At 38.9% G+C, this 12,500-nt stretch overlaps 2 protein-coding genes across 2 annotated transcripts in view; one reads left to right on the top strand and one right to left on the bottom strand.

Annotated features, from left to right (window-relative positions):
- Positions 1-4,124, top strand: part of LOC113823114 (multiple epidermal growth factor-like domains protein 6) — a 364,493-nt gene extending 360,369 nt beyond the window's left edge. Inside the window, exon 37 of the transcript XR_011399393.1 lies at positions 3,990-4,124. The gene's annotated coding sequence lies outside the window, so the exon portion shown is untranslated. The remainder of the gene's footprint in view (positions 1-3,989) is intronic.
- LOC113829571 (open rectifier potassium channel protein 1) overlaps positions 2,193-12,500 on the bottom strand; it is an 18,073-nt gene continuing 7,765 nt past the window's right edge. Inside the window, exons 3-7 of the mRNA XM_027382764.2 lie at positions 9,121-9,246; positions 6,857-7,002; positions 5,046-5,238; positions 3,977-4,203; positions 2,193-3,668 (exon numbers count right to left, since the gene is read on the bottom strand). Of these exons, the coding sequence (XP_027238565.2) occupies positions 3,576-3,668; positions 3,977-4,203; positions 5,046-5,238; positions 6,857-7,002; positions 9,121-9,246 (785 nt within the window). The 3' untranslated portion in view covers positions 2,193-3,575. The remainder of the gene's footprint in view (positions 3,669-3,976; positions 4,204-5,045; positions 5,239-6,856; positions 7,003-9,120; positions 9,247-12,500) is intronic.

Genomic DNA, 12,500 nt, shown 5'->3' on the forward strand with positions numbered 1-12,500 from the left:
TGTCAGGGATTTTCAGAGTTCTTATGGATTTCCAGTTTTAAAAGACGTTTAAAAAACATCGAATTATCGTAAATGTTTCTAAAACTAAACTGTTATTAGTTGTTACCTTACAGGTTTCACTTGAAATGCTTAATGTTACTGTAAGCCTTCGGAAAAAAAATTCTCGATATTTCATTTTCGTCAACATATATGGATTTAGTATTAATCCATAAACCTCTCTCAGAAATAGCACAATTTTAGCATTTTAAAAGAGCAATGTTTCTGAAAATTGCGAGAATAGACGATAGGGGAATAAAGTAAACTCAATCGACATTGCAGCTACATTCATAACATCCTGAGGTGCTAGTTTAACGATATAAGCCTTTACCAAGACCGGGATTGTCTTATTGCTTGACTTACGAAATTTTGCTAGAAGACTGCTTTCCCAAAAAGGGATTTTGTAAAAAACATAAATATGAAATCCGCTTGTCCGATTTTTAAAAAAGTTTGAAAGATAAATAAGGCATTTTAGACATTAATATTAATTTGAAATGACAGTATTTTAAGACAGCCCGTTTTATATATATATATATATATATATATATATATATATATATATAAAATTAGTCACGGTTTTGTAGTTTAAGACCTGAAGTTTGCTGATGGGGGTACACAGACACTTCTTCGGGAAAGCTCCTGCGCAGCGGCCTTCACAGAGCACTCTGCCCTTCAACTACTCAGGTGTTGAAGTTTACAACACTTTTTTGCCGATTTTTAAAGACCTCTTAAGTACTAATATCAAGAATTTGTAAAAGATTGCTGCAATTAGAATATTTGCGAGATTTTAGGGTTCATGAGATTCCCTGGAAATTTCCGGATTTCCTAAGAATTTTCAAGGATTCCCGGGTTTCTTTGGATTTTCAGATAGGGTGGATTGGATTCCCGAAGTGAAATGCCTCTCGGCTCGAATGACCTTTACGGGGCTTGTTTTGAACTAGCTTCGACTGATCGAGAACTTGTGTAAAGGCAAACATAATTCTTCTCTTCCTACTTTTTCAAAGCGCTGAAAAAAAGACTTAAAATCGGCAAACTTTGCGCCAACAAACTATATCGATGTCGTCCATATTTCATTTAATTTTTCAAAGTACGAAAACCGAAGTGGGCATGCGCAACAGGAATGAATCACGGTGAAAAATTAATGCTTGTTCAGATTTGTATTAAAAGTAGATCATGGACATTGAGCACCTGGATTAAACTAAAACAGGATAAACTTTTATGGCGCCTACAGACGTGGCTAATAGACAGAATTCTACAGTTTATAGATGGTTTGTAACTCATTTACGTGATGTTAAAGCCACAAAAGTAGATAAGGATAATAAAAAACAATCAGAGAAACCACATTGTTACCTTTGCAAAGCTAATAGTAAACTTGATGAATGGAAAGAGATTAATAAGCTTGATAATAAGGCAAAATTCCTTTATGTTTAAAAAACGTGTCTTTGCAGAGGTTGTTTAAAACATGGTCACGTTATCAAACACTGAAAAAAGAGAGACGTCATCTCTTCATGAGGGTATACTTGAAAGAATAAAAGAAAATAAGCCCTACTAAAAATGGGAACAGGAAGGTGGAAAAAAACTGTAACATTGCCAAACTATACCAATATAATCAAGGGCAATGTTATCTCCTGCTAAATTAATGGGGAATAAAAATAATGCATAAGAAAGTCAGAGTAACATGCATTTCATGATACGACCAGTATGGATACATAATGGAAGTAATACAGGTAAAAATACACTAGCCTATGCATTATTGAGTGAGCAGTCAGATTAAATGTTTTATTAAAGGGTCCACCATGAATGAACTAGAGATTCAGGGCTCCAAAGTACACCTGAAGTTAACAACAGTGACAGGTGAAGAAACACTGAAAACATAAAGACATGCCTGGTCCACTGCACAACACCTACAGGTATGCAAGGATTATTGTTATTATTCTAAATTATTTGTATTTTTTTTTAAGGACTGGTAGTATTTGGTATGAATTGAGAAATATGTTGTAGTACCTTTTGGGCAGTATTTATAGATCATCTTTTCAGCATTTGACATTATCTTCATAGCACATATTAGTCATATTACTCTCACAGATTTAACTTGTATCATTTAGTTGAAATAAGAGTGAGGAAAATCTGACTAAATTTAGAAACTGTATACAGTATTCATTAATCAAATGTGATTATTTAGCCAATATCCAAAGCCAATTACAGAAACTGATATGTCAGTAAAAAAAAATTGATTTCTTTATGATCCACTACAATATCTGCATCAAACTGAATATGCAGTTTTAAACATAAAGTTTACAGCTTTTCAATTAAAACAAACATGCAAATAAAGTGTAAATTGATTTCAAGCAAACTGTTATTAACTACAAAATAAGAACAGGCAATTTTAGTACTTAATATGATATGCCATCAGTAAAAGAATTTCTCACATAGTCACTGAAATCATGTAAAGTAATTGTTTCTATTAATTAGTAAACAAATTGTCTTAAAGAATTAGTGGAATTAACCATCACGTGTCATCCTCTGTCACATGATGATTTCACGAGTCATGGTGCTTCTTTTTTTTTCTTCTTTTTTTTTCGTAACTGCATCTTGTCCTGTTTGCCGCTTGAGTCCTGGAGATGTTCTGTTTTTGTAGTCTCGTCCCAGCTTGCTTGTTTCGCCCGTTCATATGGCATCCACTTTGCCCTCCTGTGATGATGGGTGATGCTTAATGCCTTTGTATTTCTACGACAGATAGAGGTTGCACTTCCAGCCACTTCTTCGCGGAAAGGTGTGCCAGTCAGACGCGATCAGATTCCGAGCCAGAAAGTGTAAAAGAGTGGCCTCCTCTACCAAGAATAGCAACCAACTTAACGCCATATGATAGAAGGATTTAAGTTGGACTCCCGATTGGTTTGAACTGTATCGTGCCATCCAGTTAATTCTTGGGAAAGATGACGAGCCTTGTGCAAGAACTTTGCTTTGCTGGAGTATCATAGGAAGGGTCAGTGACGATTGTCAAGACACAAGTGACAGGTTGTCTTAATAAGCAAAGTAATAGCCAATACGGTTATCATTAATAGAGATACAAAATGTAGTTTGTTTGTTTTTTTCCTCACCAACAAAGCAATTAATCAACTGCAAATATAAACCCTAAAAACCTAATGGCCACTGCCTTTCCAGAAGGGGCGGGTCCAGAGAATTTTCTGGTGGGGGCACAGGAGGTAACAACAATAAATTTGGGGGGGCTGCCCAAAAGAAACAAAAAATTAACACTGCCCACATCAATATTTATATTGTACAGTTACACATTGTTTATATTTTCATCTTGCTGTGTGAGTATTATATATCATTATATGTTAATATTATATATTTATATATAAATATTATATATAAATATATATTAATATATAAAGGGTCAATGACTCTTGGGTGGGGGGCACACGGAGGGGCCATTCAGATTGCAGAGGGGGCGGGTGCCCCCCTGTGCCACCATGGAAGACCCGCCTATTTGAGCCCACATTTAGTGGCTCAATGGCCTCGTTAAAGGGAGCTTCTCAGTTCAACGGCGCTGCAGAAGGCGAAGAGGTGCCGAGGAAGGCTGTTGCGTCGTGAGAGGCGCCCTTCTCCACGCCGAGGAGGTTGTTCAGCTGCAGTTAGGGGGGGAGGGGGTAGTCGGTTATAGGAAGAATCATCATTGTTTATATATACCTTTCTCAGCTTGAGGACAGGTAAGGTTATTCGACACACACACACACACACACAGATATATATATATATATATATATATATATATATATATATATATATATATATATATATATATATATATCTGTGTGTGTGTGAGTGGATGGATGAATGGATGAATAAGTGAGAGAGTAGATTGTCAGATATACATACATCGATCATTTTCTCAACCAATCTCTCTCTCCCTTTCTCTCCTCTCCAACTGCCTCACCTGCTGCACGAAGCTGAGGAACCTCGGGTCGGTGTCCTTGATCCCCATCTGCAGCACCGACGCCTTCATCTCCTCGGCGCTGCGCAGGAAGGAGCTCTGGCGTCTGGACTTGAGCGCCTTCGTGAGGAAGGTGACCACGGTGACCCAGTAGCCGAGCCCCGTCATGATCCACACGATGACGAAGATTTGGTACACAACCCGTGCCCAGCCTTCTTCTATCTCATATCCTAAATAAGACATGTTACATGTGAGTCATATGTAGATACGTGCGCTTACTCCTCACACTATCACCTTATGCAGTCCATATCTACTTTGCGTTTGTCATCATAAACGAGCGAACGATAGTGTCCCTGAGCTGGACAAAAAAATAGGGAATTACTTCGGCAAGACACGATCACCATGATGACAATTCCCATCAGTTTTGCAAAACAAAATTTAGTCAAACATAAAAGACGTTCTTTATTTTCCCGACACTTTTCATTATTAGTAAGGCCGGGTTCTTGCGAATTCAAATACCTTACTAATAAACCTAATGCCATCTCATTTTGGAGCTGTAAGCCATGCGTTGAACAGCGGGTTGACATCCGAATTCGTTTTATCTAAGTGACTACTGATTCGAGGCCCACTGCTACGATTCATGCTTGAGGCTCAACATTTAAGGCAGTGTCCCTTGCTAGCATGTATTGCAAAAAGACTCACATGAAAGGTTGCAATGAAGCTATAGACAAATCACCAAAACAATCGGTATGTAAAGCAAGCTGGGTGAATTGCGACCGCAGCCGGCAAGGCAAGTCCTTTCTTCACGTCGCTCACCAACGACGTGAAAAGCAAGCAACTGGCGTGCAAGCAACCTGCCGATGCTCCTGATTCGATGCTGCAGTACACAAGGACGAGCATTTTGCGTTTTATTCCCGTACCTACGGCCGCTCTTTCTCAGATAGGACCCGCTAACACCTTTTCCCATATAACCAGACGGCACAGTCCTGTATACAGCACAACCAAGGGCTATCCCCGTGCACTGCAGTTTCTAAATCTATGAATAAACCGGTAGCGACATCGTCTACCTTACCAGTTACCAGGTCTCCGAAACCGACTGTAGTCTGCGAGATGACGGCGAAGTAGACGGAATCCAGGTACGACCAGTAATCAACGGCTGCGAAAATTCCAGCCGGAATTAAGATGAACACCACGAACCCGATGGCGACGTAAATGAGGGTGAAGAGGGCGATGAACTTGTCGGTTTGCTGCTTCTTTGCGTCCAGCTGGAAGGAAGGGAGAAAGTGACGCACAATCAGACATTTGAGTGGCAAATGCAGCTATAGAAATAAATACACACTCCCGTCACATATACACCAATACAGATACATTTACACCACCAATCGCCTTTACTCGCACACACACATACAGACACACAACGAGGCTTTCGGAACAAGATAATACGCCAGACGACGTCTCGTGCCGTGCATAATGAGGAAAAGCCGCGGTGGCGTGACTTAAATCATTCATATGTGGACGATGATGCCATTATAGAAACCAATTCATAACGTGGAAAGGATATAAAAACGGGCAAATGAAAAGACCTAAGGCAAAACACTAAATAAAAGAGACCTTCTGGCATAAAAAATCGTTACACGGACGTTGCCGCGTCGTGGTGGCCGGGCGAGGGTCGGCCACGTGGCTCGGCCTGCCTGCCTTTGTGGCAACTCGGAAAAAAAGAAGGTACCGAGAGCGATACTGAGAGGCAGAGAATGGAGGTCACGAAATGAAAATGTTTTCTCTCGGTTTGGAAATGGATTTAGAAGATATGAAAAAATCATAGAATTATACTGAATAAAGAAATTGTACTTCCAGTAAATATTAGATTTTCGATTTGATTACCAGATAATTGCCATGAAAATGTTACTAATGCTATTATTACTACGGTTCTCGCAGCCACTGTAATCATAGCAGTCTGACATTACGACAGTAATAAGAATGATTCTAACGTCATCTACATCAACTGCTTCCATGCTTGGACGACTGTAAGTAATAGTAGCGTCAGGAAAAAACAACAAAAAAGCTGGGGTGTTTCCTTCAAAAACAAAAACAAAAAATAAAAATGCAAATGTAATAATACTGCTGCTGATGAGGGAAGTTATCCTCATTACAACTAATATCAGAGATACCATTATTATTACCCCAAAAATCACTAAAGTTGCATGAAGATAACCTATTATGGAAATAATTTAACACCCATTCCAAAAAGTTCAGCCAATAAAATAATCTAGGTGGACTAAAACGCGGTAGTCCTATTTTTTACTTTTTTCTTTTTATCAAGTTCCAAAACCTGTGCTACTCACGGTATTATATAAAAAAAATAATAATGATAATAACATAATAATTGTAATAATGATAATAATGACATAATAATAATAATAATAATGACAATGATGTTGCTATGATTTTTGTTAATATTACCACTTACTGCTATTAGCATTATCGTTACTATTTCGTGTTAATATTATCATCAGTTGTAATCTTGCTTTGAATGCGTCCAAAGTATTATGAAAATCAATGATCAATACACAACTAGTCAATATTTATATGCATTTAACAGTTGCATATTCGGGAATCACACTAGCAGGCCATTTGGAACAGCCTAGGGAATTTTCTATCTACCTAAAAGAAAAAAAAAAACGAAATGGAGGGAGTCTCTCTCTCTCCTCTCTCTCTCTCTCTCTCTCTCTCTCTCTCTCTCCTCTTTCTCTCTCTGTGTGTGTGTGTGTGTGTGTGCGCGTGCGCGCGTGTGTGTGTGTATGTGTGTGAGAGAGAGAGACTTCCTTTCCATGCAGGTTCATTTCCATATTCATGTGTACTCTCCCCCTATCACACACTACTAACCTTTGCCTTGAACAATTTGAAAAACTGTTCGCCGAAGAAGTCAGAGGTCCAAATCAGCATCACGCCGGTTAGTGGAATGCCTGTGACAGCATAGATTATGCACATGACTCTGCCCGCAGTTGTTATTGGATACTGAAACCCGTAACCTGGGGGAGGAAAGGGAGAGATGAGTATGCACGGTTGATGCGAGGACAGGGGAGGAGGACAGAAGAGGACTCGGGTAAGAGGAACAACTTACAACGTAGGAAACAAAATTGCGTTAGTGAAGATTTATTGTAACAGAAATCTACAGTCGCAGCATGATACAATTGAACGAGGTTGTGAAAACCTGGTGGTTTGAAGTTACACGGGTGGTCATTAAAGGGTGAACTATTAACACTTTCACTAGTTAATTTAGCTCTAATAAAGAAGGTGGCATAGGACGGCCGCTTAAAGCCAAGAGCAGGTTCCCCGGGAGGAAGTGCCTGAGACGTGCGGAGACGAAGGGCGGCCAGACCCTCAGGGGGCTCTTGGGCCGCCAGGAGAGGCCAGGGGATGAAGTAGCCCGCTGGGGGATGGGTGACATGTGTGGCAGAGACATGTAGGTGGAGTTAGTGAAGATCATCGGTCACGTGGCCAGGCGGTGAGGGAGTAAGTGCTCCTGAGCATCACGAAATGACTGGCGAGGCTTGGGAGAGGACAACCACGGCACAGGAAGACGTGGGCTGCAAGTCCATGGGCCAGAACCGAACAAAGGAACCGGAGGAGCGCGAGGGGGGAGGGGGAGGAGGGGGACGAAGGGTGCAAAAAGAGAGGGCGCTGAAGGCTTTTGAATGTGACGCAGAAAAAATGCAAAGGATAAAGGAAGTGGATAAAAACGGGAGGAAACAAAGCGAATGACACTATTGAGATTTTTTTTTGCATTATTTTCTTCTATGTATATACATAACAATTAATAAGTAAATATATCTCTGTATATATATATATATATATATATATATATATATATATATATATATATATTCTTTTTTGCCTGCCCCACTCCCTCTTTTCTCTCTCCCATGATACATTCATAATCTTAATCTTAATTAAGATACGATATGATTAAAATGAATAGAAATGACAGTAAAACTAATGTAGAAAGGCCTTCCTTGCCCTAAATCAGAATTATACTCAAAACCCAATATGGCCGATTTTCACTCCATCTACTTTTACTAATGATAACAAAACGTCTAGGTATAGTCATGGGCTGCAACGTTCTATTGTTTTGTTTGATTTTAGTTTTCAAACACAACTCTACGTTGTAATGGCATCATACACAAGCTGAAGAAAATCTTGCAACTTTACTTTTTTTCCTACTAACTGCACTTTCAAATAATTTCGTCTACTTTTATATATATATATTCCTTTAAACATATCGGCTAACATATTTTTTCAATGTTTGGCTGCAGAGAAATTCCAAGCTGAATTTTCAATCTATTAATTATATATTTGCCTCTTTCGTGACAATAATTTTACCAGCTAATAATTCTTGGGCTAGTTACAACCAAGGTCTATAAAAGTACCTGTATAGACCTTGGTTAGAACTACCCCAAGGGCCTCAATCCCGCCCTGAATTTTCCTTCATCAGCTTTCTTAGCCCATCGAAAGCTTGAAAAGGAACACAAAGCCAATTAGAATGTATAAAGATATATACTTGTATGTTAAGTTTCTGATTACAATGGCTTGACCTTTACAAAATGAGTCTTGGAGCGATAGCAAAAAGATTTTAAAATAAGTCTCGCGCTTCAAAGAATGCATATTTTTCATCAATAAAAAATAACGAATAAAATGTTCATTATATTTCAAGAACATCTAGTAATTTCCTCCCTTTCAACCCATGATTTCATTTACATAGAAAACATTATTGGTGTACCTTGCCCAATTCCCCCATATACTATCATGATTCTAAGCCATACTTTACCAGGGTGTAAACTGAAAAAAATATATTGAAAATCTGCCCTTATCTTACCCACCCTTTGGTATAATTTAGATATTGGTTATCTCCCTTTTGCGTGGAAAGAAAATGCAAAGTGTAACCATGGCAAAGGTCGTGCTTTCGAAGAAGCATTTTTCATTAGCTTGAATATTTTCTTGCTTTCCCACTCGTGCCCATCTAGCTTTTATTGCACAATTACCCTTTAGTTCCTCTTTTTGCATTCACTTACCTATTATTATTCCGTTTTATTGGTAAATGAATACGTAAATAAATACAAACTTCCTTCCCGCCTTTAACGCCAGCTTACCTATGGTAGAAAGGATAGTCATACACATGAAGAGGGATTCGACGAAGGGCATTGTGTATTCATATCTCACCCGGTGCAGGTCTGGACACAGGTATTCCATCTCTTCCACGGCGTCTGGGTGAGATCCTGAAAGCGGAGGTAAGTCCAAGATCAAAATGCAGGCATGATCTTTGTTTATACGGCAAAGGAGCGAGGGAGGGAGGAAAGGAGGAAAGGAAAGAGAGGGGGAGGAAAAGAGAAAAAAGAGAGAGAGGGAGGAGAGAGAGAGAGAGAGAGAGAGAGAGAGAGAGAGAGAGAGAGAGAGAGAGAGAGAGAGAGAGAGAGAGAGGGACAGAGAGAGAGAGAGAGAGGGGGGGAAGGGTTTGAAGGGAGGGAGAGGGAGAGGGAGGGAGATGGAGAGGGAGAGGGAGGAGAGAGAGAGGGAGAGGGAGAGAGAGAGGGAGGAGAGAGAGAGAGAGGGAGAGGGAGGAGAGAGAAAGAGAGAGAGAGGGAGGAGAGAGAAAGAGAGAGAGAGGGAGGAGAGAGAAAGAGAGAGAGAGGGAGGAGAGAGAAAGAGAGAGAGAGGGAGGAGAGAGAGAGAGAGAGAGAGAGAGAGAGAGAGAGACAGAGAGAGAGACAGAGAGAGAGACAGAGAGAGAGGCAGAGAGAGAGAGGGAGGGAGGGAGGAAGGGAGTGGGGAGAGGAAGAGGGAGAGGAAGAGAGAGAGAGAGAGGGAGAGAGAGGGAGAGAAAGAAAGGGAGAGAGAAAGAGAGGGAGAGGGAAAGAGAGGGAGAGAGTGATAGAGGGAGGGAAGGAAAGGAAGAGAGACAAGAGAAGAGAGAAGGAGAGAGAGAGAGAAAGCGAGAGAGAGAGAGAGAGAGAGAGAGGGAGAGAGAGAGAGAGAGGGAGAGAGAGAAACATAATGTGTTGGAAACATATTCAGATTTCAAAAGAAAGCATCATGTATGTATATATATATAGACACACATACCCAGCGCCGCCACAAACACACACACATACATACATACTTACATACACATATATATATATATATATATATATATATATATATATATATATATACATATATATATATATATATATATATATATATATATATATATATATATATATATACACACACACACACACACACACACACACACACACACACACATACATATGTATATATATATATATATATGTATATATATATATATATATATATATGTATATTTGTACACACACACACATACACACACACACGCATACACACCCACACACACACACATATATATATATATATATATATATATATATATATATATATATATATATATATATATATATATATACGTATATACAGGTGTAAATATGTATGTATACATACATACATATGAATATATATATATATATATATATATATATATATATATATATATATATATATATATATATATATATATATATACATATATACATATATATAATGGAAATGTTGACCAATGCTCTGATAAACAATAAGTTACATTAGAGCCGAACAAGACGAAAAACAAAACACGGAATTATGTACGAAAGGGAAGAGACAAGCAAACCCACCATAAAGAGGGGAACTGGTAGATACATTCACAGGAATCCATCGCAAATAGCTGTGTGGCTGTGCTTTGCGGTTCAGCTCCGGTCGCGTCTTATGCACGCGTCAAGTAGAACCTCCAGCCTTCCCCTCCTCAACCATTTATTCACTCTTTTTCTTTATTTTAATTTTTAATCTTTATTTCTATATATCTTTATATTTACCTTTATTCACTGTTTTTTCTTCTTCATTTTTTTTTTTTTTGGGGGGGGGGGTGAAGATTCACCGTTCACAATGTTTCTTGCACTGTGCGTTCCACTTCAGGTTCATACATGGTGGCATTACATTAGCTGAAGATGAGCTTTTTACATGAGAAGTTTACTATCTATGAAGAGAAACATCCCCTAAGCCTCACCATGTCTATATCTAAGAATGATAAATAAATATTCATTATGATTATCAAAAGGTAATAAGAAAAATAAAAAATGATTGGCATTATCCACATCGCTCTTATCTGCAATTTCTTAAAACTTTTAGGCAGAAAACTTCAAACAATTGCCAGTTTAAGTGCCTATATAGTAATACAAAACCGACAAGCCTCTTTCGCCAATTCGTCTACGTCAGGGGCGGGCAATTGATTTTTACAAGAGGCCACATGAGAAACCTGAATTGTGTCAGAGGGCCACACCAATGATAACTTTCTTCCATTGTAAAATGCACAAAATTATGTATTTAGTGCATTATATATTTAATATATTGTATATTTAATAAATTATATATATAATTAATATATATATTCAATAACTTATATATTTACTAAATCATATTTTTGCTAAATTATTTATTTGCTAAATTATATATTTAGGCACAAAGGGCCGGATGTGGCCTGCGGGCCGTAGTTTGCCCAGGTCTGGTCTACGTGGTCGTGCAGGGTGTATCAACATGAGATGGTATCCTTACAAATTAAACGTTACGCTTAATGCAGTTCACAATTTCCTCATCGCCATCTGCCTCGGGGGATCTTAGTGTCAGAAGGGCGCTTTGAGAGTATTCTGCTGCAAGGAATATACCTGCCAACTCTGCTTGAGTGGTGCGGGCCTAATTTTGTACTCTCATATTAACAGTAAACCATTTTTATATACAGTGCAAGCATAACCAGCTTTGTATCCAGCCTGCACGGACCCGTCAGCGTAACACTCGTACACATCGCCCATGGCTTCTGTAGTTCCTTTACCGTTGCTAAAGCAAATTGCTTCAGCAAGCAATTAGGTACACCTTTTTGGCGGTAGACATGTAAAGTGCACAATTAATGATGAATTTTTCCATGGGGGAATGGATCCATCTGTTAGTATTTTACTTGTGGGGACGTTAAGCTTTGTAATGTTCATGTAGATTAAGGGCATCAGAGGGCTCTCGCGCTTGCGGGATTTTATGCTGCAGCTGTTTTTGGAAACATGTGAGATACAAGGGTTCCCTCAGAGCTTTGACCCCAAACAGAGTTCAAATATATATTATTCTCTCAAAAATGGATGGTAAGTTTAGTTCTGATCTCGTTCATTATCCTTGCTGTTCTTGGATAATCCTCCAAACTATTTCTGAAACCTTAGACTGCAATAAGTGCAGTGCATGATACTCCACAACTGACCTTATAAAACACAAGTAAAACAGTCTAGCGAGCTTAACATTGATACCATGTCCCTTTCCGACAAGAATTTTCGGCGGTTTCAGGCTCTCCCAGAATCTCTTCAGACTGGCGATCAGGTCTGCATCATTTATCTCGAGATACTTAAACTTATAGCACATGTCAAGCTCCTGGTTTCCAATGTGA

The sequence above is a fragment of the Penaeus vannamei genome, chromosome 21, assembly GCF_042767895.1.
Source record: "Penaeus vannamei isolate JL-2024 chromosome 21, ASM4276789v1, whole genome shotgun sequence".
Classification (NCBI taxonomy): domain Eukaryota; kingdom Metazoa; phylum Arthropoda; class Malacostraca; order Decapoda; family Penaeidae; genus Penaeus; species Penaeus vannamei.